The 23,482-nt window shown below is 39.6% G+C and overlaps 1 protein-coding gene across 2 annotated transcripts in view; it reads left to right on the top strand.

Annotated features, from left to right (window-relative positions):
* Window positions 1-16,200, top strand: part of LOC308113219 (acid-sensing ion channel 1-like) — a gene marked incomplete at its 3' end in the record, with an annotated part of 62,991 nt that extends 46,791 nt beyond the window's left edge. The window contains exons 3-10 of one of the 2 annotated variants that reach the window (XM_080469283.1): window positions 11,626-11,776; window positions 11,956-12,083; window positions 13,556-13,706; window positions 13,910-13,966; window positions 14,182-14,335; window positions 14,988-15,079; window positions 15,176-15,255; window positions 15,738-16,200. In XM_080469283.1, coding sequence (XP_080325409.1) covers window positions 11,626-11,776; window positions 11,956-12,083; window positions 13,556-13,706; window positions 13,910-13,966; window positions 14,182-14,335; window positions 14,988-15,079; window positions 15,176-15,255; window positions 15,738-15,857 — 933 coding nt within the window. Of the gene's footprint in view, window positions 1-11,625; window positions 11,777-11,955; window positions 12,084-13,555; window positions 13,707-13,909; window positions 13,967-14,181; window positions 14,336-14,987; window positions 15,256-15,737 lie in introns of both variants that reach the window. The other variant, XM_080469282.1, reaches the window with a different exon arrangement.
* Between the last annotated feature and the right edge of the window lie 7,282 nt (window positions 16,201-23,482).

Genomic DNA, 23,482 nt, shown 5'->3' with positions numbered 1-23,482 from the left:
ATTCCTCAAAAGTCTAGACACAATACTACAGTGTGAAAAGATTTTTGGGAAACTAAGGAATCACATATACTTCAGTATTCACATCCTTTGCCAGGTGGGGCCTGTTTCCACGGATCATCTTTAACATGCTGCTATAGTTTGCTCTGAATATTTTCCCAATGCAGCTGAACCTGCCTCTACAGTGATCGCTTTACACCAGGTTGTCTTTAGTTACTTTCATCAGAGAGGACAAACACTCTTGTTTTACCTGCTGTTACTCCTGAATGAGACTGAAAATCCTCCACTCTTCTTCATCAGACTTAAAAACTTCACATCCACAAAGACATCAAAATGTTGGAAAGAAATCCACATGTGTTGATCCTATTTCTCAAATATATTCTATCTTTCTGGTAAATGTTATGCTGTTTTGCGATCACTTGAATAATTGGATAACTACAGAAATCCAGACAATGATTGAATAATGTGCCCGTAAATGTTCTCCGTGATTTAATTGCAGCACTTCATGCTCTACTATTCACTCTCTAGTTATGGGATTTACAGTTATTGTGGTGTATTTATTGAATGCTGGAGCTGTGATTGAGTGTTCTGGGGTTGTTGTATTCCTCAGGTGTAAGGTAAAAGTAGTTTATTTTTTTCCATCACTGAACAATACTGCGCACCCACACAAGCTTATAAAGACTCAATCCACCTCTTTTCACCTGCTGGGCACTACAGTCCTCTTTTCTAAGGCCTGCCTGGATTTAACCCACATTTCAAATTCACTCGGTCATGCTGTGATGTTGTTCAGGTCAGCATAGTTCTGATTTTTCGATCAGGGCAGCACTCTGAGGCATATATACCTTAAGTGAATGCACACTTCCAGCTTCTTTCATATGATATGCCCTCTCTGCACTCCTTTGGTCTCCCGAGGTGCCCCCTCACCGGGCTCCGCGACGCTATCGCCTCTTGAAGGTGATAGGTGCTGAGAGCCGGGCGGTGTCTGGGAATAGGATGAGAGAGGAGGAGGACTGTCTCTACTGGCCTGTGAAATATTCATCAAATGAAGCAGGGGTGGGTGGGGAAGTGCAGCAGGAGATGGAGTGGAGTTCGCAAGGGAAAGCACATCATAGTTCAGGAGGCATGAGGGAGCGGAGCAGGAGCGAGGCAATCCAGGGAGGGAAGATACATGGAGGGGAGAGAAATATTTCATTGTGTGGGAGCTGGGTGGTTAAAATCCCAAATATGATAGATATAAATTCCCCTTGCAACAGTGGAGTTGCAGTGGAGGTTTTATGATATTTCATCTATCAAACTGGTGAGGTGAGTGAGAGAGACTGATGATGGTTTCTTAGAAAATTTAAAATTCTGACATTTAAACTGATTTCAGATAAATATTCATCCTTTTCACGCTCAGGAAAAGTTTGGCCAACAGTTCCTGTCCCCTGATTTCTCCTCTGTTGATAATAACGTTGGAAGGACCTGCCGTCCAAACCGATTAGGTGATTGTTACATGGCCCTGCAGCCTGCGCCACCCTGAGGTGTCATCCACCAGTCAATGCTCCCGACACTATGATCTAGATTTGCATGATCAATTCTGCCTCATTATTCAGACTTTGACCTCCAAAAGACAGCAGTCGAGTTTTCTGGCGATGGTTATGTATTTTCTCCATCGTGAGGTTCAACTGAATCCTTCAGAATTTGATGGTCTTTTACGGAGTCACGTGTCCCGACTACCGACAATTAATCATAGAAAATGATCCAAGCTTTTCAACAGGCTGGCTTGTTTGCGGGGCCTCCCTCAGATGTGAGGGCAAAACCCAATTATCCCCAAACAAACTGCCAAGATGTGTTGGGAAATCTTGAAGCTTTTTTGCTTTGCTCGTGATCAGTCCATGTGGATGGATTTATTGCCTTGACATTTTCAGCAGGCATTTATCTCCTGGGGATGAATCCTGATAGTTTCGTCTCTCTCATGCAGTTCATATGTGTGATTGATGATATGAGTTACATTCCAGCCAATAGCAATTTAGAAATAGCTTGTCTCTCCCACAATAAATACTATTTACTTTGATTTCTTGATGTTGATTTCTTTGGTTTAGTATGATTTGTTATCATACAGATAAAATGTTGGTTTAGACTGACATTTCTCAGTGGACCATATGAAAACTTGAACAATTGGAAGGTCTGCACACACGACTGTGAGACGTCATAGAGAAAAACATGAGCACTATTTTTGTGGGAACATTTTAATCCAAAGTCAATTTTCTTTGTTTTTTGGTTGTTTTTTTTTACATGAAAACAACTGAAAAACTGCACTTTTCTAGGCTAATTTTGAAACCCATAGTACCTGAGTACTATGTTACATAAAATGTTACTTGATTAGAGCACTAAAGATAAAATTATGGGCATTGAGAAAGCTTTGAAAAAAGACCAGAGAAATGTATACATTTAAAAAAAAAAAAAAAAGAAGAGCAACAGCCACAAAAGCGGGGTTCAATGCCTTTCTGTGTGGAGTTTGCATGTTCTTTGTGTACGTGAGAAGTTGTTCCCCAGGAGAGGCTCGAGCTCCTTAACTTTAAGCCGGTGCAGAAGATGGATGAATAAAGGGGAAGATAAAACAGAATGCATGAGCGCAGAATTTCAAGGCAATTGAGGATAGATTCATCCAAACATTGTAAACCACAAAAGCTCCCCGCTATAAAATCCTGCCTGTATTGAAGAAGATTTCCTCACGGAGGCACTTGTTTGCATAACCAGATCCCATTACTATACCAACAGATGTCTCAAAAATCTTGTCAAGAGTAGACATCTTTTCCTCTCACGTTAATTAGAACTTCACTAAGGCAAAATGAAATTACATTAGTATGCCGAGCAAGAGTATCTAAAATCTTTCAGTAGCTTCAGTAGCTGTGGTCAGTAGCTGTGGCGTGCAGACTTCACTGAGACTCTTGGTCATGTGTCTGAACATAAAAAGAAAACTGCCGTCTGCTTGTTGTAGATTTGCACTTTCCGACCTTTTCTTAAAAAAAAAACTAAAAAAAACAGAACATTTCATCTATTCATGCGGTTGGTGTTTTTATTAGTCCAAGAGAGTCTTTGGTCTGTTTCTCTCTCATTACAAAAAAGAAAACTTTCTACTCATTCTCCCTGGAGGATGTGGAGGCCTGCAGTTCTTCTCTACCTATACGTGTTTGCCTCCCATCCTTACTCCTTTATTTTGATAACCAGTGACTCGGGGACTGATTCTATATTCTGGGCATCATTATGGCACACGCACACACATACACACGCACGCACGCACGCACACACACACACACACACACACACACACACACACACACACACACACACACACACACACACACACACACACTCCAACATGCCTCTGGCTTTCAATCCCCTGCCTATACTTTATTTTCTCTTTGGAGTGGCTCTCTGTTGCACCCTAGGCTGGTTATTACCGTGGTGAGTCAGCTATTCATTCAGATCCTTCCAGAGAGGCGGGATAGGGAGAGAGAGAAAGTGAGGTTTAGCGCTGATAGCTTTTATCTTTGAATTATTTTAACCTTTGTGTGGCTAACATGAGTGATCAGACTCTAAGATCACCCATCGCTGAGCGTGTAAACTGCAATCAATCATCCTCACAGGAGGCTGCGTTCTTTGTGTTCGTTGGCTTAAAGCTTTGCTTTTTCTTTTTCTTTTTCTTTTCCTTTGATTTTTAGCACACGCAGAGATTTGTTTGAATAATCATGTGTGTGGGCTTCTGGGTTTCAAGTGAAATATCTCCACAAGGAGTCCAATAGAAAATGGATTACCACGAAATATATTTCTGACTTTTTGAGAAGTGGCAAAATTGTCACGGCTTGTTGAGACCAAAGAGGATGACGTTCAAATGAAATATGTTGTGCGAGTGTGAGTGTGAACAAGACGAGGCTGTAAAATTGGATTGGTTTGTGTTCAGCATGAAGGCACACGGCATCCCCAACAGTCATTATAGTCCTGCTTAGACTATTGTTAGCAAATATCGTTTTATAAAAGCTATTAAAGCTTTGAAAGTCCCAAGAGGGATATTTAGTGACATAGTTTATGTTTATAATAAAAATTCTTATCAAATGAGATTGAGTTAGGATCACAGGATAGATAGATAGATAGATGGATGGATGGATGGATGGATGGATGGATGGATGGATGGATGGATGGATGGATGGATGGATAGATAGATAGATAGATAGATAGATAGATAGATAGATAGATAGATAGATAGATAGATAGATAGATAGATAGATAGATAGATAGATAGATAGATAGATAGATAGATAGATAGATAGATAGATAGAGAAAATCCTTGTTGCTACATATATGTATGAGGCAAATAATGTACATAACAGCATGTGACTAGACCAATCTTAAATATTTATGACATATGACTTATACTGTTGTCTTGCACAGACATCACAGTGTTTTGTTGTCAGATCACAGTATAGCATATACATGTAGCAGTGGTAACAAAACATAGTGCTTCCAGAACTGTTGAAGATTCTGTGAGTTATAATAAGTTTAAATGTCAGTCGGCCTCCTGCCTTCAAAGGCGTTAATGCATTCAGTCACAAGGTCAAAGATTAAACAAACTTTAGTCTTGTTTCAAATATAAAGATGTTAAATTAAATTCATTCTCTCCAGTCTCAACTGTTCAGACTGCAGGTGGGGTAATGTGTAGAAACTAAATATGCATAGCCCACCCAGGTATTGTGGCTGACCATGCCGGTGCCTTTGTGGCTGCAGTTTGCCCATTTTCTGATGGCTACTTGCAGCAGGACAACACACCGGTTCACAAAGTGGATTAAGTGAGTGGATAATCTCAAATCGATTTCTTGAACACAATACTGAGCTCACTTTCCTCAAATGGCCTGTCGCCAGGTCCAACAGATTCAGAAGTTCTCCAATGTGAGTTATAGGAACTGTTTGGGCACCAGAGACGGGGAAAGGCACAAGGATTTGTCTGTTCCCAAATTATCCAAATTAGATGTTATAAAAAATAAGAAGGATACACTTTCTACAATCCAGGCAAAATCTGGGAGACTTGTGCAAAAAAAACCCATCATAACTAAACAGGAGACAGTTCTGTAACAACATTAGAATGCTTTATCACAACATCGACCAAAATGTAAGAGAATTGTTTCAAGCATAATTTTGAATCCATCCCACGAGGAATGAAGGGAGTTCTGAAGGCAAAATGGTGTCCAAGCAACTTCTGACAAGTTGTACCAAATGCTGTGGGCATCGAATGTAGGCATACTGATGTCCCTGTAAATCTTTAATGGCACTGCTTCGTGTAAGTTTATGTTTCTGCCAGCAGCAAACCGTGAGCTGCCCTTTCTGTCCTGAGTAAATTAGCAAAGATTACCATGCTAAATTAGGACGCTAAAAATAGTGAAACTTGCAAATGTTACATTAAACTTCAAGATTCCGGCATCAAAATAGAAGAAATATTTAGCTTGAAGCCCCAGTGCGGTCTCATAGAGCCATGAGCGTGGATCATTCTCCTATTAATATGAATTGTTTTATTCTTTTTTTTCTAAGTTAATCCATGCGTGAAGGGAAGCAGCATAGTGTGAAATTTCCCAGTTTTTCCAGGTCAGCTGAATTCCTCATCAGATTTCAGTCCTGAGTTATGCAACATGCACAATAGGATGCAATAACTGCTGAATGCTGTTATTTTATATTTTTTTATTTTTTTATTTTTTCCATTGCTGGTCACTGCAGGCTGCTGCCTGCTCACTGTTGCATTTAAACAGCGTTCTTCCCAGTGGCGGCTGTTGAAGCATACAGATAATAACAGGGAAAGTGTTTGCACTTTACCGTGACAGCTTTAAAGTCTTTGAAAACATCCCCATAAAACAACAGAGCACTAATGGATTGAACTTTGCCTGCTGAGACATCTTTTAGCTGCTCACAGATTGCAAGACAGTATTAAGACCTTGCTAAATGGATGGCAAAGTGCAGCGTGGATTTGTGATTTAGAGATTCTTTCTGCAGTGGTTATAGGAACAGATATACATAATTGTTTGCATAATGATAAATTACAACAGAGCTCTGGTGAGTGCTTTTCAATAGACGCCAAATGGCGTGAGAGCGACAGTTTTATTGATCGCAGAGCTCCGAAGATTACGGTGTGTGTAAACCGCAGTCGTAGAGTAATGTATTGAATTCTGTGGATTGATTTGTTGTTGGACCTATCGCTAAATTATGGCAGTAAAATAGTGTGAAAAGAGCACACCAGTTAGAATTCACATCAGAATTCCCCGATCCTCTTACCTTCTGCTCTGTGTGTGAATTCTGCGAGAGGAAGTCTTTTTCATACGTGCACAATAATTTATGTATTCATCATAACAAGCCACTGCGGTGTACATACTGCGCACACACTGTGCATTATAGATATGCCATGTTTCTTTATTCTTATCACTTCTGTCACTGCCACAAAAAAAAAAAAATTCTTTAAGTAAGAGGAAAGGAACAAGTGTTACCTGACATCAACTCACGTATGTGTATTGATCAAGCTGCTGGTGAACATCATGCTGCTGTCAAACACATGGATTTAACATTTATGTATTAATTTAGTTATTTATGAAGGGCAGCCGCTGTGTGAGCCGACACGTTTAAGCTTTCATTGGGCAAGAAAGGGCCGTGTTTTTCTGCTCTTACAGATGTCTAACGAGGCACCGTGGTTCACAGACACTGGGATCAATAAGTGTGAATGGATGTGCAGTGAGGCCAGCAGCTGCAGCAGCAGCAGCGGGCTGGATGCACAGACTAAAGAGCTGAGTTTACGGGATGATTTCTGTCAATCTGTCTACTATTCCAAGCAGAAACATTGACAGTTGTTGAGGAAAAGATGTTGTGAAATGTGGTACAAACATTCACAATCCCCAGAAGATGAGCTCTGTTGACTTTGAAGACCTATGTTTTTTTTAAATCCTGATGATTTTAACATTTTTGGTTGAATATTTGATCAAATATGGGCCTGCACAGAGGAGTATTGCCTCACCGTGGGATTATCCCAAGTTTGAGTCCATGCTTGAGGGCATTTGTGTGTGATGTTATTTATGTGCATGATATCTTCTGGATACACCAGTTTTCTCCTACAGTTCAATGAAACATGCATTGGTGACCTAAATCTTGGGAGTGTTTGTGACTGTTTGCCCTCTGGCAGACTGCTGATCGGTCCAGGATGTATCCTGCCTTCATCCTAAGTTTACTAGGATCAGCTTCAGTGATCTGCAACCGTAAGTTTGAGAAAAAAAGTATGGAAAAAAGATGGGTTGCCCTGAAAATTCGGTAAACAAATTGGGCTGAAACACAAAAAAGGATGTTCGATTTGTGAGAAATCTGAGAGAGATATAGTAAATATTTGGGATTTGTGCAAATTTCTCAGACCAAAAGAAATCTGTTATAAAAGCTTTACATTTATCTGGTTTGAAATAGGGAATCTGTTACTGCTGCTACGCATCATAAAATGCATGCTTTTGCCTCAAATACAAGGAATCACTTCAATCCGAGTTCATTTGAATCAACGTTTTTACTTTCTATTATCATATAGCAATTATAGACATTCAAGCTACAACTGATGATGTTTTCTAAGAAAAATCTAGAATTACTACCCTAGTATTACTCATGTTATCAAATCCAGTGAACACACAGAATTACTCCCTAGTTGTTAATTCACACATCTCTCTGCCTACAAACACTTTAATTTTCTGGGTGCGTTCACACGTAAAGTGCCGCTCGATCAAAACAAACTCTGGGGGTAATTTTTCTGTGAATGCAGTTTATTTGCGGAGGTCTGAACTCTGTCAAACGAGTCCCGACGTGCAGCAAACAACCTCTGAGTGCGACACAGACCAAAGATCTCTGAACAGACCAAACACGGAGGGTGACAGGTGATCCTTACCGGTCTCCTTGCTATACCGCGCCTGATTTTTCTCCTTTTGACATTTTAGAAGCAATCAAGCGCTCTCAGCTGGTAAAAATACCACCTCATGCCACCTCAATAACATCTTGAATGCATAGAGCTGCACACACAGCGTTGCCATGGAAGTTATAAAAGTAGTGTGAGGAGATGACAATTGTGTAACATGCCTTTTGATCATAGGAAGAGTTTGAAATGCTCCTGTTACTTTTTTATTCTGTTTAGGACTTGAAAGGAAAAATAAACTGAAAGATGCAACTTGACTTTAGTTGTCTCTTCAGTTTTTAACCGGTGCTTACACAGGACCAAACTTCATCTTTATTTGTCGCCTATGCTGTGTTTTCAGGTGGTGAACATGATAAATACTACATACTAGCAGAGAGCAGGGGACTATTTTTTCACCTCGACATACAGTTCTACCCCTTTGTTTTCCCATTAGTGGCTTCAGGGTAATTAAAATCCTCTTACTCCTGACTGTGTAACAGCTTTAGCGTGTACCGACTCTTCATTAAATCTACATGGTTATTACGCCTAGAGAAAAACTCACACACAAGCCATATACACATTAATTTTCTCTTTTTCTGCTCTGGTTTACATTATCTTCACTTCAGCGCCTTGTTCTGGATTTAAAATGGTATCTTTAATAAAAAACCCAAATGTTACAAATATATTATTTATGCATGCAGCCTCTTATGTTATCGAGGCTTCAGCGTAACCTGCATCTTTCCACTTTGTATAACAAATGCATAGTCTCCGACATCTTATCGTATTCTCTCTACTGTTCTCTCTACTAAAGACTGTGACACCCGTCTCCAATGCCTTCATTCAAGCATCCGGAAGTCCAAACAATACAGCCTCAAAACTGAGATCAGGCTTTACAACAGCAACGTTAATGCTGATCTGTTGTTTTGTGAGGTTGAGGTTGAAAGGTTGATGTCTTTCTTAACATGCCAATGAAGCAGAGTTTCTGCTCTGTATCCTGTTTTTATTGTAGTTTCATTTTTTGGATATTTATTTATTACTTGATTTGATAATGAAAATGTTTATGGTTGCTCCTTCGGTCAGGTCTCATTCATTGCCAAAACAGATCTTCACCTCAGTGGGACTTTCTGGTCAAGTCCATCCTTTCATCTTCTACATCCAAATCAGGATCGGGGGTCTTAAGGCGATACCCAGCTAACAAAGGGAGAAGGTCAGGTGCATTCTTGACAGACTATAAGTCGATCGTAGTTTTTGATTAAATAACAGTGAGAAATCTCCCAAAAAAACAGGTGGCTTTACAAAAAAAAGGGTTCACTTTTTTCTTTGTGTTTATGAATTTTGTTTCATTACAAATATCAATAAATGAGTCTAAATCTCTACACACCTTACTTCATTCCCTTCTTGCCATTTTTTTTAGTGCACAATGTTTTGTTTTTTTTGTTTTGGTTTTTCCACTCCTACATTGAAGTCTGCTTCAGCAACCGGCAGCCGTCCCTGGCTGACTTTACATGATAGATGGCCTAAATGTTTAAACTGCCTTTGGCAGGAGCCAAACTCTTTCTCGACAATTACTTGGTTGGTTTGTTCTTTCTAATCATAGATATGTCATTCTGTGCCATAACGTTGAACAATAGCCTTCTCCAAGCTGTAGTGGTTAAACTCCCTCTCCTTCTCTCTGTCTCATTCACTTTAAATCCCTGCCCTCCATCGCTCCCTGTTCTCCTTCTTTCCCTCCTCGTCTTTACCGCATGGATGATGTGACTCATACAACACTAAACACTCTAATGCAAGATTAACTCGTCGCCAAAGAAAGCCCGGCATTGTTGCCTATCTTGTCTTTTTATTGCCGCCTGCTCAAGGTTGTTTAGACGTGTCATATAAGCCGTTGCTGATTTCTCATAGAGGCTCAAGCTCACATCTTTTTCTCGACTTTCCTTAAAATTAAGGCGGCATTGGACCTGGCTGGGATGCTTGGTCTCCATGGTAACATCAGACTCATTATAAGTGCCATAAAGAGCATGTGAGGGAACGTTAAATCGCCCGTCTCCATCACCTCGCTGGGAGGATTGTGTAACTCAAGACACCCACAGGAATACCTCCTTTTCTCCCTCGTTCCCCTGGACTCTCTCTCTCTCTCTCTCTCTCTCTCTCTCTCTCTCTCTCTCTCTCTCTCTCTCTCTCTCTCTCTCTCTCTCTTTCTCTCTCTCTGTCTCTCTCTCTCTCTCTTGATAATATCTGTCTCAAAAGCACACTCGCACATTCACATTAGAAACTGAGTCACACACTGACCCCCAGTGGAAAAGCATTGTTATGTCCTCGAACATGATCTCTTAACTTTTTAGGAATCTGTCTGCAGACTGTACATTTATTGAACTAAACACACAAGACCAGTATCACAAACGTTCCGATCACTCATACTGTTGAAAATCTTATTTTATCATTCTTGAAAATTTGATCACTTTTGGAACTAAAAATGTAATATTCGACCACACTTAGCATGCACACACAAGCAGCAAAACAAGATGAACTCATCCCACCTGTTTTTGTGTATTTTCACACTGGTTTCCCATGTTTTGCCATATCAGATGGATTCAAGCCAATCACTGGTGCTTCTTAAAGTGTCCTTGTTCGTCCCTCTATTACACAAACATACTCACAAAATTCGATTTCCTTGGGCAGAAATCTTTTATCTGTCTCAGGTGACAGAGCGTTTGCTGTCGAGCCCTGAAGCTTTGCGATAATGCCTGGGGAAATCAGGTTAGCTGAGCCAGTGACATCTTTAAAGTTTCCCCTTAAAACATTTAAAGTTTTTATCAGAGCACTTTGTCTAGTTTCTCTACAACTTTCACTCGTTTTATCTTATTTTTATTGGGTTGCTGGTTCTCTTTGTTTTACTCCAACGCTAAATGAAGCACTTTGCAGTTGTGATAAGTGCATTTGAATAAAAACTACACTGGAGAGTTTGAAGAATTGTGAGGTATCTTCCAAATCAAACTTTGTCTACATTGTCATTTATGTTTTACTCTCAGTTATTGTGCATTATGTATGTCGTAAGCGTGTACAAATGTTGCTGTGAAACTCTCGATAAACTGGATGGATCCATCCGTCCATCTTCTCTACCGCTTAATTAAAATCACAGTCTTGAGCTCTGGAGCTGGTCCCAGATGACTGTGGGCAAATTGAGGTTAAAACTAGACAGGACGCCAGTCCATCACAGGGCAAACAGTGAGGAAGACAATAACACACACTCCCACTAACACCTACAGGCATTGGTGAATGGCAGTCTACATCTTTAGGTTGGTTTAGCGATACTTATGCAATAATCTTATATGATGTTCTAAATATTTGCTTTTTTTGGTGAATATACAATAACCTTCATTGTTCTTAGTGCAATGCAGTGTCCTGGCTGTTCAAGGCCAACACAGGTGGTGTTAATTAAAATTGCATGAAGTGAAAATCTATTTATGACTTCACTGTTCTAACTATAGACTTTAATTACATCTTGAAATACACTGATGATTTTTGTCGCGTCTCCTGGTGAAGATGCTTTAATCACTGTAAGAGGAGGATGGATTCGGTCCTTTGGAATGAGTCAACGCAGTGGGGATAGATGAGCCCTGGCAAATGGCACACCGGACACTGCTGAAACTTTTTTCTAGACGTATCTGAAATGAACATCGATTCCCTGTGTCTCTCAGGTGTTCACGCGCTACGGGAAGTGTTACACATTTAACGCTGGCGGTGATGGACAGACTCCCCTCATCACCACAAAGGGCGGGATGGGTAACGGCCTCGAGCTCATGCTAGACATCCAGCAGGACGAATACCTGCCCGTGTGGGGAGAAACAGGTGAGAGGAAGTGCTACTTCTATGTCACTCTTGAAGTGTGTTGATTTGGTTGGTGTGCAGGTGCATGTGGCTTTGATACAGAGACGAAACACTGGGGAGTTTCACAGTCTGGAATGAGCTCCACAACTGGAATCACTGGAAAAATACCTTTTTGCCTTTTCACGTCTCACTTCCCACAGATGAGACTTCGTTTGAGGCCGGAGTCAAAGTTCAAATCCACAGTCAGGACGAGCCGTCATTCATCGACCAGCTCGGGTTTGGAGTGGCGCCCGGGTTTCAAACATTCGTTTCCTGCCAGGAACAGAGGGTACAAACTGATGCATGTTTGACTACAGATGCACTTTATCACAACCAGGACAATTTGCATTGTTCTTATTGATCAGCATTATCACTCATTCTTACTTTACACATGTCAAAGTGATCACAGAGATTTTGGAAGGACGTGATGGAAATCCAGGTCCTGGCTAATTCATAAATTTCAGGATATTTTCAATTACTTCACACAAAAATCATTTAATGATTAGTCTGATTAGGTCTTCTTATGAACTCTAGTGTGAACTACTGCAGAAGTCCAAGTAAACCTTTAAAAGGTACCGGCAAAACTCAGAAGTTCTCATGTGTCCTCGAGATACAAGATAGTGAAGCACCTCCATCTACTACATAACTCCGGAGGAACCAATCAGTAACACATGAACAACATGAAGTTGTTGTCCAATGATGTGGGCAGACAACAGAACTTTGCAACTAATTCTTTGAAATCGTATTTGGGTAATTCTCATTCACTGCATTTGTGGTCATTTACAGATAAATCTGTTGGTTTTGTGAGAATAGGCTTATGGGATTATACTTTGTCTCCATATTGCTGCTGTCATAAGTGCTCTGACCAAAAGAGGTCACCATAAAATGTCTATGGTATGAATACATCCGCTTACTTAATATAAAAACTATTGTTGTAATGCAGATACATTGATATATAATTATCAATGGGGCCACTGAACGCTTAGAAACAAAATATACACCTTTTTTTTTTTTGTTACAACACGTTATACAGCCTAATGCCACAAAATACAAATCATATGTGATTTTAAAGTAAGCTATTAACAAATCTGTGCAACTGAAATGAGTGAATTTACTTATAAACGGAGTTAGTACCAAATAATTGTCTCTCATCTGTTGAATAGGTTGCCCGCCATCATCTTAATGAGAAACATAACAAAATGCGAGTACACTTGAAATGTTTGAGCTTGTTTTATTTTGTTTTGGTTTTATCGTTTGGTTTTGTTTGTTTGTTTGTTTGTTTGTTTGTTTGTTTTGGTGGGTTCTTTAAACAAAAACACAAAGAAATGTCAATTCTTCAGCCTAGTTGTTAATATGTCACACTTTTCTGCTCTGCTTCATGCATGAGCAAAGTGAAAATGTTTGGCTTTGGACAGTCAGCCGGGCGAAAATCCCACATTTAAGGAATCACAAAGAAGTTTGTTGCCAAACAGGCGTCAACACAAACAAAAATAAAACGGTGAGTCAGATAATAATAGCTGCAGCTCAGTCGGTAAGAGGTGAACCAGAGGGTTGTTCTGTGTATTGTGACAGCACACGGTTTGAATAATGATTTGACAAAGATGATAACCTGGAGTTATGTTAAAATATTCTCCTCAAAATTAACAATTTAGGAATGACCAGACCAAAGAAAAAAAGCATCTCCAATTGTGAAAGTTTGCTGTATTGTGTAAGTTTCATGTTAATAATCTTCTTGGTCATGTGTTTGTGCGGTCATTGCAGCTGATTTACCTCCCCCCACCCTGGGGAGACTGTAAGGTGACGCCCATGGACTCGGACTTCTTTGACAGTTACAGCATCACAGCCTGTCGCATCGACTGTGAAACACGTTACCTGGTGGACAACTGCAACTGCCGCATGGTGCACATGCCCGGTAATTTAGTGCTCTTGCTCTGTGTTGTGTCAGAGTTACATCAATCACTCCGCAGTAGAGGAATTGCCTAATACTCTTCAGAGGTGTGTGTGCGTGTGTGTGTGTGTGTGTGTGTGTGTGTGGGGGGGGGGGGGGGGGGGGGGGGGGGGGGATAAAAACCCAAAATAAAACATTGACGTGAGTGCGTGTTGTTTCGGCTGTAGGCGATGCCCCCTACTGCACCCCAGAGCTGTACAAAGAATGTGCTGACCCGGCTCTCGGTAAGAAAGAAGCTTTATTCTCCTTTGAATCTTTAAAGATCACACACCCACACATAAAGTTGTGTCGGTACGTCGACTCACATTCATTACATACATCCTCAACACTAAAATTTAAGAGCTCACTGCATCCCAGAACAGAGGCAATGTTCAAAAAGATTTCTACATCCGCAGCTCTGTTCTACTATCAAGCTGTGCTCTGGTTTGCTTCTCTGCAGACTTCCTGGTGGAAAGAGACAATGATTTCTGTGTGTGTGAGACGCCGTGCAACATGACCAGATACAGCAAAGAGCTGTCCTTCGTTAAGATCCCCAGCAAGGCCTCCGCCAAATATCTGGCAAAGAAATACAACAAATCTGAGCAGTACATCAAGTGAGCATCGGCTGTTTATGTGTCTGTGTTGACAGCTCTGACAATCAACGATTAGTTCATTTATCTCATTTATCTCATTTAATTTGCATTTAATGTTCTGGTTTGGATTGTTGTTTTTTTCCCTGTCAAATACTGCATGACAGAACAGTGATTATCTTTTCTGAATTCACTACACTGAGGCCAGCTGTGCTAATAATACTCACTTGAGTCACTTTATTCACATTCACCCATTAAGATGTGGATCGGCACACATGAACTTCTCTTCATAGAGTTAATTAATGCATTTTAGACGATGTCCTCTTTTTGGACACATTTGCTCGCTGACATGCAGTGTGGGGACAGTCATGCCACTCATGACATCATAACTGCTGTTTTGCATTACTATGATGGAAGTTCTAGGTTGTATGTTATACACCGTATCTTCAAGAGTCGACATTTAACATTCCTAGAAGGGACTCTGACAGTGTTGTGTCTCATGGAAGGGAGTTTGTTTGAAAGAAACACTGGAGTCAGTTTGAGGTCAAAGCAGAAGCACAAAAAGTAAAGAAACAAGGAAATGGTGGTCTGCTTGTTCTGGAGTTTATTGTGCAGAGCGAAGGGTTTGTCTGGGTGATTACATTTTATGTAAGAATATTGGTTTTTCCATCCACAGAGAGAACATCCTGGTGTTGGACATCTTCTTTGAAGCTCTCAACTATGAAACCATTGAGCAGAAGAAAGCGTATGAAGTGGCCGGACTTTTAGGTGCAGCTTCATTTAGTTTAAACACTGCAGATGGGTTTTGGTCTTTACTGCATATAACGCTCATTTCTATGTTTGGTTTTTTTTGTTTTATTCCAGGTGATATTGGAGGTCAGATGGGACTTTTTATTGGGGCAAGCATCCTGACTATTCTGGAGATATTTGACTACCTTTACGAGGTGAGAAGCAAGCACGGTACCTTCGCTGTTCTTTAAGGCAGTTTTAACAGCGCCGGTTGTTTCAGCTTTTGACAAAATCTTAAGATTTGGCCACTTTTAGTTTGAGATAAATCTCCAAAACAGTATGAAATACAGACTAAGAATATGAAAAAGATGTATGAAATAAATTGTAAAGATTTCATATTGTGTGTGAAATGCATGATGGATTACTGACTGTCTCTGGGTTTTTTTCATAAGTATTTTATATGAATTATGTTAATATAACGTTCAATTATAGGGTTTTTTCAGATATAGACGGCTTTAAAAAGGGCTTTTGTTCATGATCGATGTTGAATATAAGGCAGCAATTGAGGCAGATGGGTTTTTGTGGGAAATACTTAAGAATTTACAAGCTTAAAAAAAAAAATCTAAATTATTTAACACCATTTTGAATATGGAGGACATTTCTGAAGGGTTCTATAATCTGTTTTTTATCCTGTCAGGTGATAAAATACAAACTGTGTCGCTGCTCTGAGAAGAAGCACAAGCACAACAACAACAACGACCAGGGGACGGTGCTGAGCTTAGACGACGTCAAGTGTCACGTCAGCAACTTCCACTAGACGCCGGCGGCTGTGAGCGAGGAGCCGCCGCTCTTTTGTCTCTGCGCGGCCTTTGGACTTTGCTGCAGTTGTGTGGGAACTGTGGGAACTGTGCCGGGTGCAGACTTGTGAGCTGAACAGAGCTGAGCTAAGCTGAGGTGAACCCAGTCTTACCTCGGACTGAGTGGACGAGCTCCCGATACGATAAGACGGCAGGAAACCAGTGATCGACTCATCGTGAAGAAAATATTAGAATAACTGCATGGTCATCTGTAAACACCTCTTCAAGACAAAGTACCAGATACAGTGGATAGGGGCATGAACTAAAAGAATTGTATGTGTTCAGTAAATCATTGGAAATACCAGCTGTGACTGTCGTCCCCTCAGTTTGACCAAATTTTTTACATGGTTTCATTGTTGCTTCTGCTCTGCACATGCTTCTGACGTTATTTGTTTTGTCTTTTGTTTTTTTTTTATATTGATCCTTTTTCCACCACTTCTCCATTTTTATTTCCAACCAGTCATCCCTTGCTAACCTGGGTGCATTCTGCCAGTAAACCGTACTACCTCATCACGCAGGGTGACAGATCTAGAGCCAAGTAACTCACAAATTTAGATGCATAAAAGCTGGATAGAAAAATGAGACATTAAACTGAAAACATAAGGTGAATAATCTGCAATAATCTGGGGTGTTTCCACAGAACACATTTTGAGTCATGGTGCTGAGAAAATTGTCCCGTGCTTTTTAATACCAGTGCTTTCTATTGCAGAATCACCTTCTTGTACTCAAGGTGACAAGCAGCTCGGTGTGTTTTTTCAGATGCTAAGTACTAAACTATTTACATTTGAATAACCTCAGTGTCACTTTTGACTGCAACTATTTTCACACATATGAAGAATGGGCATTTGGAAACCTCTGAAACAGACACAGAGATTAACACATGGATCACCAGTTAAACTGAAACACTGGTCTCAGCTCTGCTCTGCTCGACTCGATTTGCTTTAGGTGCAAGATGCTTCTCTGGATAATCTTTCCCCCTGTAGATACAATTTATTTCTTGTTATCTTTAACTCAGCACACCTAACTGGTCATAGCGATCAATGGGAGGAGGAGGCTGGAGTAACCTGCTGCCTACTGGAGTGGTCACCACTTCAATCTTGACACACTTGAGAATGCCTGAACACATGAGATCCTTCAATTGAAATGCTAATAATTTGAAAATTGCAACCACAAAGTTTGGTTATATTATAGTTCAATACTTCGAGACTTAAAAGTCAAGAAAGTACCAGGGACCAAGTACCGTTTACAGCACTACTTGATATAAATAAGAGGCACTGGGACCATGCTGTTAAGAAGGGTCTAGCTGTTTTATTTCCAGGCAGCTGGCACACTGTGGCCTTCATGACTCACTGGGGCGCTCTCTAATGCTATCAGTGACCTTTATTCTTCTTGTGAAGACCAGTCAAAATGTCTGCTGTGAACAAGATATGTTAAATATCTAGTGAAACACTTCCACACACAGGAAGTCAGACATCTGACTCAGGAGTTTACTGAGATTAGCCACAATAATCTGCTGGTCATGTGAGGAGGGGAAAAAAAAGGCTGCAGCAGCAAAAGCCACATGTCATTTGAGCTGACTTTTAGGAAGTTTCATAATTCTGCGTTGCATGGATGAAAAAAAACACAGTTACAGCTGTAAGCTAAATCTGAATCAGACTTGTTAGTATGAAAGATTTCATTTTTATAACCTCCAGTTTGACTGTGAGTAACACCAGTAATCAGATTACTGGTATTTTCTTTTTCATTGGAATAAAATCCTGGGAATTTTAGGGTTTTGAAGCTCGACCTTTGCTCTTGAAAGGAAAACCATTCGAATTGTGACAACACTTGTCGAGCAACACAAAATCTTGTGAAAGGGAAGTTTCTCTTTCATGCATTTGGCAGTGGGTGGGAACGGGGTTCTGAAATTTTGTCTGTTTCACATGAAAGTTGTACCAACAGGATTATAACAAATATTATTTCCAAAATGAAAATCAACCAAAAAACTAGATTCATAACCAAGACTAGGATTTAAGAACGTGTCCTCACTTGAATGAAGACACTTTATTAGCCATGTTTGAAAACTCCAGTTTAACAGCTCTGTCGTCAATTCAGCTTTTTCAAAGCTTACATTTCTTTTGTCAGAAAGGTGTTGATTTCAAATCATGTCCATTTGTGATGTTATAGTTTGAAGTACATTCAGAAGTATTATTTCTGAAGGGTGTCTCTAGAATTTAGCCTCCAGATTACAACCTGAATATTAAACATGTGGTCAACTTAACACTTTTAGGACAAACTGAAGTAAATCAACACAACATTTACTGCACGTTATCACATTATCGAGTGTGACGGCCACATTCCCAACAGCAGATTTAATGTACATAAAGCCTCGCTCATAGAATCCAATAGTCGCCTGAGGGTTTCCGACAAGTGAAGTTACATGGTAACGGTGAGATGTAATTAATGATAACAAACATGAATTGAATGTGTTTTTCCATATTTTAGGGCTCTGACTTGCCTGTAGCTCACTGTACAGCTGCAGGCGTCTTAAATGTGCTCCGACATTTCATCTGCATGTGTGACCTCAGCCTGAGTCATCATTACTCCATGTGTCTGTTTGCATAATGTTCATTTAATGTGTGTATTTATGTTTTTTTTAATGGTGTCGCCTGATGTTTTTTTTTTTTTTTTTTACCAAATTCAGCAGGAACACATTACCATGCTGCCCTTTTACTCAGACCAGTGTGTGAGGTTGTAAATGTTTGGAAGTGCTGTGTTTACATAAACAAACCCTGTATAATCTTGAGGTGAAGTAACTCTGAGCTCGTTGTTACTCTCAGCAGGACGTGGGACGTGTACAGCTTGTAGTGTTAATATGAAGCACAATCATAGCGTCGACTGTAATTTAATGTAAATATTGCAATGACTGTGGATAATAATCTTAACGTATTAGCATAGTCGGATCTGTCCAATGTTGCTCGAGTTGGGTTTATTTAATATAGGCTTTGCGCCTCTCTTCACTTTGGTTTATTTACGTACAACTATAAATAGCTTATACATCAACTGTATATTTATCAAAGACAACATGAGGGTGCAGCAGCTGTGTTCCTCGGTACATAAACAGCCAGATTGTTGTTTGTCTGCTGCATGAGGCCATGCATCTCTAAATAACTCCTCCAGCCGCTGAGCTTTCCGTTTCTGTTCTGGCCTACATTTTTAATTTGGGGTTTTCATTTCAGACATTTGGTTGGGGGGGTTGTGCTGATGTATAGATGAATAATGAACTCCAAGCAGTTGTTATATTAAACATTAAATGCTGACTTTATGTAACTTTTATCCCTTTCAAAGTCTTCTGTGTCATCATTTACGCTCGAGGTGTGGAGTCGAGCGTTCGCAGGTTTGCGGGACAGCCGGCGCACTAAAACCTGAAATTAACTGGAGCAACAGAAGAGGAGGAAATGTGTCACATGTACATTGTTTGTGCTCTAAATTCAACCCTGCCCCAAAGAAGCAGTGGAGCGTCAAAAAAGAAATTGATAAAAATTGATAAATTGCTAAGTTTAACAGAAATAAAGTTTGAAGAAAACAAACTGCTCAGAGCCGAGGCAGTGTTTTCCATGGAGATGTCAGCAGTGTGGAAGCACTTCTGACATGGTACAGCAGCAACTCGTATCCAATGAGTCGTTACAAAATGTGTGAGGAAACCTAATGATAATGACTCCCATCGCGACATATAAATAGACTGCCGCTGCCTACTACTTCTCCTGAAGATTTTCTATATTCCATGTATTGACCAAAATAATCGACCAGTTAATCAATTATTGAAATTAGGGTTAGTGGCAGCCCCATTTGCCACCATTGTGCACCCGAATACCTCACTCAATGGCCCACGGGGGAAATTAGTGTGAGGACTGGTGCCAAATCTGCCCGGAAACAAATTCATTCATGCTCCAATTCTATATCACACATGGACAAGATACTTTTACAACTGTCATTACATTTATTGACATGAGGGATTTCAAATATAAATGGTGTAATATAACCTGTTCATCTCAACAACCTTCTCATTTTGTATTTGATCCTTAATTTTGTCCTCGGGCCTTAATTATATTACATAAGTATAAGTTATTGTTATATCAAAGGTTCCAGTGACCACATTTATGCAGATCATCCCATAAGAATATTCCCTTCAAACTTGAAAAAATTCTCCAAGTATTTGAGGTCATGCTTCTTTGTAAATGTCTCCATCTTACAGGGCTGAAATTGTCACTGGATGAGGTGATTCGATTTAGTGATCCTTCTTAATGGATCTGTCCTGCATCTTATACTTCCCCATGGACTTTCTATTCAATCTTGCAGAGGCATTCCCCGTCTCCCGATGTTGCCAATTGTTTCTGCTGTGCTGCAGGTCACTTTCAGGGGTTCTGCCCAAGAAGTCCTAACGGCAAATTGCCATGAAATGTAGTTTAATCTAGGACGAAGTTTCATGGCTCAGTACCTTATTGCCTTATCAGCATGGCTCATTTGGAAAGAAGAGTAGGACCACGCTCTAATTCTACTAGCTTTTTACTCGCTTCACATGTATAGCATGTACATATTTACAAGTACTGCACAGTCCTTTAAAGGCTTGAAATGTCAAAAACCAGATATTTATGATAATCATATAACGTAACAAACAGTACAATTTTACAGCATGCCATACATACTGTATGTTGACAGATATTATGAAGCAGATGTCTGAAAGGAAGTGCACTGCTCCTGAGCTATTGATTGTTTTATTGAATTTTAAAAGATTGATTAAACTATTACCACACTGACTTCAATTTGTGTTGTGAATAGTCAAAAGTGAGTGACGATCTTATAAGCAATCTGGGAAAGATTAGTTGATAGGCACTGGTTTTACATGCCTCCATTTGGGTTCTCTGGAACACTTAGTTTTCAAGATATTAGGGACATCTTTCAATGCATGTGTTTACCAGCAGATCACATGGAACAGACAAAAATGTAATGTCATTTTCTGTAGAATTTAGCAAAACCTACATATTTCTGCATTGATTTCTTCAACAATACGGTTGATATTTCAATGTACCACATCATAAAGTGAAAGAAAAGACGTTAACAAATTAAAAAATGGAAAACACATCACATGACGCTGCACCAAACTCTATCAGCATGTAAATGAGTCCATTTAATGTTTTTATTGTGACGCTGTCTTTATCCATTTTTTTTTTTTATTTCAAAGATTATTTTAGCCCGGTCCATGTAATGACATGACTCCAGATATTAAGTTACACAAAAAGGGTTAATAAGTAAAAAGGAGTAAGAAGACTGCTCCTTTTTACAGGAGCCACCACAGTCAGCTTTTTCACCCCAAATGCCCTTCCTGCCGAAATCAGTATTTATGTCTGGGCCTCCTATTCAGAATCAAGATATAAGGGCTCAACATGATATACAGGGTTCGGGATAATAAGACAGGACCTAAATAAATCCAGAAGCAATTACAGCACACACAATAAAGATGCATTTATCTGTCATGGTTTACAGTTATGTTTCTAATTGGATTTCTGGTCAAATATAGGTGTACACATCATTTGTATAAATGACATACACTGTATGAATGTGAGTTTTAGCTCAAAACTGCAAAGATCTACAACAGAGAAACAAACACATTGCAGCCTCATTTTTCTTTGAGGGGAACCTCAGACAGGAGCCTGGAGACAAACAAGAGCTCCAAATCTAATTTCCAATTCACAGTTTCGCTTTATAAAGTCACAACAGAGAAGTTATCTTCTCCTCTAATGATGCTGCAGCAACAAGACAATCAGGAATAAAACAAACCTTGGCACATTGCATCTGTATAGCCTGCTTTTTCCGTGGTCTCATTATAAGTTTATGACAACTAACAAATTCAATACTGCACATTTTTTGCACAATTCCACAACCATAAATTCTAAATAAATCCAGGCATCATAAAAGAGTTGAAGGCCAGATCTGATGAAGACATGAAGCATACAAAGTATGATATGTTGATTAATAAAGAATTAATCTTGGAAAACAAAGCCTCATATGAGTGATTACTGAGTGAATGAAGACTTGACAGAATAACCAGCTCATTAAACTCTGAGAAGGTTTATGGTGGAGATAACTGTGGACACTTTCCAGCATACTAAGCTGTATTTTCCCACTTTGTTCCTGCTTTCAGAAAGCAGCAGACAGCTGAGTTTAGTAACTTCCTGAGCCGCTGCTTCTGTTTGCCATCCAAACGCTTATGCAACAAGGTCCCCTTTTGTTTGAATCTTGCAGACCAAATAAGTTCTCCCACTGAGATCTGACTGTGGTCACTGCGAGGACTCCTAATGTCCCGGCTGTGCTCTGTACAATGAAACTCTCACACTGTAAACATCCTGTGAGTTTCAGAAAAATGTTGATCATTCATGTTAAAATAACAAAATCGGGCTGTACAATCTCTCAACTCAATTTTCCTCTATTATATTCAAATTGAAAACCCTGGGAAATGATCTGAAAGCATTTTTCTTCATTCAAAAGAAAAAAAAGCTCTTATTATTTCTAGCTACTAAATTTCCATCTATATTTTCCAATGTGTGTTTTATCCTGACAAGTGTTAACAATATTTATTAATCTGCAATTTAAAATTCTCACAAGTCTGTAATATGTCTACAGTGTTGATCCATATTTCTCTTGGAATGAAAGAAACTAACATTAAAAAGCTTATTCTACAGTATTAGACTTAATTTACAGTAAAAGACATAATAAGCTGTCACAGTAAATATTGTGGCATGCACAAAGTGCAGTTTTGTTCAGATATAATGGAGAAAGAAACAACTGCCATCACTGCCTCTTATGACACTGACAGACAGAACACACCTCATATCAGTAAAACTACAAACTTTCCCGTTAAAACTGTGAAAAATAAATTAAAGTACTGTACTGATCAAGTTATGTACTATAAATAGAAAAGGATCAGAAGATATCAAGACATGTGTGATAGTAATGCAAACTTCATCAAGTATATGACACAATAGTCAGAACAATGACTGATATTGTAGAAGCATAAACATAGAAATAAAATCATGTACTGTAAATATAACCTGATGTTACATACAGTATATACGACTTGTTACAAACCGCAAATGTTCACAAATAGCATGTTGTAACTGCATGAAAGCCCTTCAAGGAAATGCCAGAACTGATAAATAGACGTTTGATTGGCTGCCATTGTACTGTGAAGAGGAGGTAAATTTAGGTTTTCTGTGTAGATCTGTTGACAGAAACTCCCACATCCTTCAATGTGAAAGTAGTTTCTAAAGGATCTTTGGGTCGCTCGTGTGTAATCGGAGCAGCTGAGTTTGAAAGCACGCTTTTTCAGCAGGTTCAAGCACGGTTACGACAGGTGTGCATATATCCGTGCTGGTTAAGTGGGTGTGAAGACTTTTTATAGGAGTATATTCACCTTTTGGCGCATGAAGGTGTGAATAACATCTTAGGAATCCATCCAGAGATCTCTAAACAAGCTGGCTGAGAAATCAAAATGCTATTTTCACAGATATAAAAATGTTCCGTAAAGCTCTTCTGCCCTACAACGTCA

Source organism: Lipophrys pholis (genome assembly GCF_963383615.2).
Source record: "Lipophrys pholis genome assembly, chromosome: 8".
Taxonomy (NCBI): domain Eukaryota; kingdom Metazoa; phylum Chordata; class Actinopteri; order Blenniiformes; family Blenniidae; genus Lipophrys; species Lipophrys pholis.
This window is presented reverse-complemented; position numbering and strand designations above follow the sequence as displayed.